At 52.1% G+C, this 4,708-nt stretch overlaps 1 protein-coding gene across 1 annotated transcript in view; it reads left to right on the top strand.

Moving 5' to 3' along the window:
* The window catches only part of LOC308159696 (uncharacterized protein), a 17,330-nt gene extending 13,416 nt beyond the window's left edge, over positions 1–3,914 (top strand). Inside the window, exons 10-12 of the mRNA XM_080533511.1 lie at positions 301–350; positions 702–2,226; positions 2,914–3,914. Of these exons, the coding sequence (XP_080389637.1) occupies positions 301–350; positions 702–2,226; positions 2,914–3,090 (1,752 nt within the window). The 3' untranslated portion in view covers positions 3,091–3,914. The remainder of the gene's footprint in view (positions 1–300; positions 351–701; positions 2,227–2,913) is intronic.
* The last annotated feature ends 794 nt before the right edge of the window (positions 3,915–4,708 follow it).

Genomic DNA, 4,708 nt, shown 5'->3' with positions numbered 1-4,708 from the left:
GTTAAGTGCCTTGCTCAAGGGCACAACGGCAGTGGGAGGACACCTTAGATATGATGCCAGCAACCCTCCAGTCACCAGCTCACATGCAGCTCCCTCCTGAGGAGGGGAATCGAACCAGAAACCTTCTGATTGCTAGCCGACCTCGCTAACCTCTACTTGGTTACAGTAGTTATCTAGTCCTATATATAGTTTAACTAGTCCTTTATCCTGTGTAGATTACTAATATAATACTACTAATGTATAGTATGAATTTGAATTATGAATGACGGAAATAACTGGAATTGTGTTTTACTCCACCAGTGTCCTGATCACCATGTGTTCGGAGAGGGAGGACACTCGGAAACCCAACGGTCAGTCCCCTTTGAGACTCAGTTACACACACACACACACACACACACACACACACACACACACACACACACACATGTTTGCTGAATGCCGAGATGTGAAATAAAGGAGTTGCCAAAAAAGAAACAGACATAGAGTCTTGATGGACCTATGTGGTCCTCTGTGGTAGAGCATTGTCCTAACAATGCGTAGGTTGTGGGTTCGATTCCCACTGGGACCATACTGACAAATGTACGCACTCACTGCAATGTAAGTCGCTTTGCATGAAAGCATCAGCTAAATGGCATATAATATATTCTTCTTATTATTATTATTATTATTATTATTATTTTATTGATACTATGTGTTCACAGGACATGTAACCCCAGCGGGACGACGAGGCCCACAGCAGACATGTTTGGGCCCAACCAGAAGAGCTGGTGTTACCTGAGCAGAGAGGCCGCCCAGCTGGACCGAGGGGACCCGTTCAAGACCTGGGACCACCCCGTCATGGCCCCCGGCTTCCCCGACCTGCACCTAGACCGGACCGCCGGGGAGAGGAGGAGCCACACGGCTCCCGAGAAGACCGCCCTCCGCATCTACTACCGCCCCGCCTCGGCACGCCGGGTCCAGGCGGCCCGGCTGCCACACAGCCCCCCCTCCCCCACCTCCACCCCGGAGAGACACTCTATCACCGCATTCTCCCCCGGGGTCACAACCTCAACCCCCCCCGCAAGGTCCGTCTCCTCACCTCTCTGCCTGCGCCTCTCTGCTGCCAACCTGAGTGACGACATGAAGGAGATGACAGCGTGGGGGGCGGGGGTGGAGGCGGGGGTCCAGCCCGGTCCGGTGGAGGAGAGGAGGAGGGGGGCGGGGGGGAGGAGGGTCAGCAGCGAGGGCGGGGGCGGTGGGTGGGCGGTGGATATGGTCACCTCCGCCACCCAGACCACCGAGACCCAGCTGCGGCAGCCGCGGACGGTGAGCGTGGGTCTGCAGACGGATGACTGGCGGGTGGGGGTGGGGGGGGTGAAGGGTGGCCTTCCCCGGGGGGTCCTCTCCTCCTCCCTGGTCAAATTCCGCACCAATCACCTCTCCACCTCCCTGGAGAGGGTAGCAACCCGGCCCAAACCCGGCTCGCCGAAACTGTACCGCAGACACTCTGCCTCGGGTTCCTCCTCCACCACCTCCTCCTCTTCCTCCTCCTTCTCCTCCTTCTCCTCCTCCTCCGCAATCCCTTCCCCCTCCTCCTCCTCCCCCTTCTCCTCCTCCGCCATGCTGGCCAGAGAGCAGCATACTTTATGGAGTTCCCCCGGGTCGACATGGGCCCGCCCCATCACCAGAACCCAGCAGAACCCAGGACCGGGACCAGGCCTTAACCACAGAACCCTAAACAACAACAGCAGTGATGTCAGCAGCGCCGCAGCAGCAGCAGCAGCAGGTCGCAGCAGCAGCAACACCGCGACGAAACCCGTAGTCAAACCCGCCGGGACCGCCAACAACGCCAACAACACCAACACCAACCGCTACGGCCTGGTCTCAGAGTTCCTGCGCAGGGTGAGCGGGCGGGCCGACAAGCCGCCCCCTACAGGTGGGAGTCAGAAGACTAAAAGCGGAGGAGGAGGGCTGAAAAACCTGGAGCGAGTGCCCCCCACCTCCTCCTCCTCCTCGAGACCCCCGCCTGCTTCCTCCTCCACCTCCTCCTCCCCCTCCTCCTCCGCTCCTCTGCACAGGAACGACAACGTGACCAAGATCGTCAACCAGAGGTTCATGAAGCACAGAGGAGGAGGGGAGGAGGCGGGGCCTCGCGCCCAGAGGGAGGAGAAAGGGGCGGGGCAGAACCAGGCGGTCACCACCAGAGCGCTCGGCCGGGACCAGAGCCTGGGTGCCATGTCAACGGAGGTGAGTGACACACACATGCAGTCAGGCGACACTGTTTCTCAACCCTCTCCTCGGGGCGCCCCAGCCGTTCCACATATTTGATCTGTTCCACCACCAGCACACCTGATTCAACTAATCAAGTACAAAGCAATTATGGTTTGTACTTGATTAGTAGAATCAGGTGAGCTGGTGGTGGAACAGATCAAATACTGTATGTGGAACGGCTGGGGCGCCCCGAGGAGAGGGTTGAGAAACATAGTACTCATACGCTCATATTAATGAGTTGACTCAGTGACAAAAACAATAAATTAAATATTTAAATATTTAAAAGTCAGTTAAATGTATTTTAAAAGTCAGTTAAATTTATTTTTAGTCCACAAAATGTAGAAAGAGTCCAGAGGGAGGGTGAATACTGGCAAACTTACTACTGATGGCACTATATCTAAAACCTCTCTCTCTCTCCCTCCCTCTCTCTCTCCCTCTCTTTCCCTTCCCCCCTTCCTCCCTCCCTCCCTCCCTCCCCCTCTCTCTCTCTCTCTCTCCCTCTCTTCCTTCCTCCCTCCCTCCCTCTCTCTCTCTCTTCCTTCCTCCCTCCCTCCCTCTCTCTCTCTCTCTCCCTCTCTTCCTTCCTCCCTCCCTCTCCCTCCCTCCCTCCCTCCCTCCCTCCCTCTCCCCCCTCCCTCCCTCCCTCATCCCCTGCCTCCTCAGGATGGTAACTATGACTGCAGCTCCTCCAAGTCCCTGACCTCCTGTTTCTCCCGCTCCTTGCGCTCCTCGCCCCGCCACGCCCCCAGCCAGAGCAAGCTGCTCCGTAATGGACACCCCTCCTCAGGGGTCAAGGGTCAGGACACCCCAGCACTGAACAAAGGAGCAGAGGAGCTGTGACACATCGACACCACTGACTGGACAGCTGAGGGGATTCCAAGGGACATGGAGAGCTCATGACATGGGAGAATTCTGACATGGGGCTGCTGGGCTCGTTAAATTCGCTCTGGAAATCTGATCAGCACTCATGGAATGGCCTCTTGTCCAATCAAATTACTTGGTCCCACCTTTTATGACGTTGAACCCAGTGTGCGCTCCGGCGCTCTCAGAGCGAATTTTACTAACGCAGCCATGGAGAATTCTGACATGGGTTGCTGGGTTCGTTAAATTCGCTCGGGAAATCTGATCAGCACTCATGGAATGGCCTCTTGTCCAATTAAATTACTTGGGCCCCCAGTGTGCGCGCACTCCGGTGCTCTCAGAGCGAATTTACGAACGCAGCCATGGAGAATTCTGACATGGAGAATTCGAACACTGACGGATGGGTAGATAGAATGGGCGTGCTTTAGTAACCATGGTGATGATTGTGACAGTACAGGAATTTGGGATGAGTTCATGCCCGTTGTATTAATAGCATGTCCTTGTGAAATGTGGTGGAATATTGTGCAGTGCTGTGTTAGAATTTAGTTTTTCTTTCTTACGTTTTCTTTCAATTCAACCCACAGCACTGGATAACACTTCTGTTTACAAATGTCTGCCTGCCTGATCCTCATTATAACTGATAAAAGAAGTAAAAGAAGATTTAAAAGAAGAAGTTGTACTGTATTTTGGAATGTTTTTACAATAATGTTACTAACAACCTTTTTTTGATATGGCACTTATAGTCAATACCAATAACTTTTATATAATCTTGAATAACTATGATATTGTGTTGACCTGTTTGAGTAACCTCATAATTGGATAAATAAAATTGGTGAAATATGAAAAGGGTCGCCAGCCCCTGCAATGTCGTTGATTGTTAAGAACAGGATCTTCAAATACACACTTCCGAATACACACTTCCAAATACACACTAAAGGCGTTTGTCTTTCTCACAGTTCATCTAAACAGTATCGCTGAGAGGTTACCTGGCTACTGAGGTCAAAGGTCAAAGGGTCATGAGGTGAAAGTTGACAGATTTCACCTTTACATTTACATTTTTGCCATTTAGCAAACACCTTTTCCAAAGCGACTTACAACAAGTACATTAGACTAAGTAAGTGAATCATCTATACATCGGTCATCATAAGAAAATAAATCTATGCTAGGACCAGGGGTCATTGGCAGTGACATGTGTTGACGCTAGACATGTGTTTATTTAGTTACAGTAGAGAGACACTGTACAGGGGGGTAGTGGGGATGAAGAGGCCTTTAGGAGGGACAGATTAACCTTGAAAGCTAACTGGACCAGGAGACACGTGGGTGTTCAGAGACTCCAGAGAGGGGCAGCTGGTCTTAAGTCACATGCTAACAAACCCAGGGGAAAACACTAAGTAGGTAATGAGATAACATTCCCCCTCCCCTGTTCAGCATGACTTTAGACCTCCCTTTCTCTTCATCCCTTTCTCTTCATCCCTTTCTCTTCATCCCTCTCTCTCTCTCTCGCTCTCTCTGTGACTTTCACTTCTCTATGTCAGAGGGGTATTACCTTGGAATTGTTTTATAGACTGAATGCTTGTTAGGCTATGTTGGGTTCTAG

The sequence above is a fragment of the Nansenia antarctica genome (genome assembly GCF_963989245.1).
Source record: "Nansenia antarctica genome assembly, chromosome: 6".
Lineage (NCBI taxonomy): Eukaryota > Metazoa > Chordata > Actinopteri > Argentiniformes > Microstomatidae > Nansenia > Nansenia antarctica.
The sequence above is the reverse complement of the archived record's forward strand: the minus strand, read 5'-3'. Positions and strand labels throughout refer to the sequence as shown.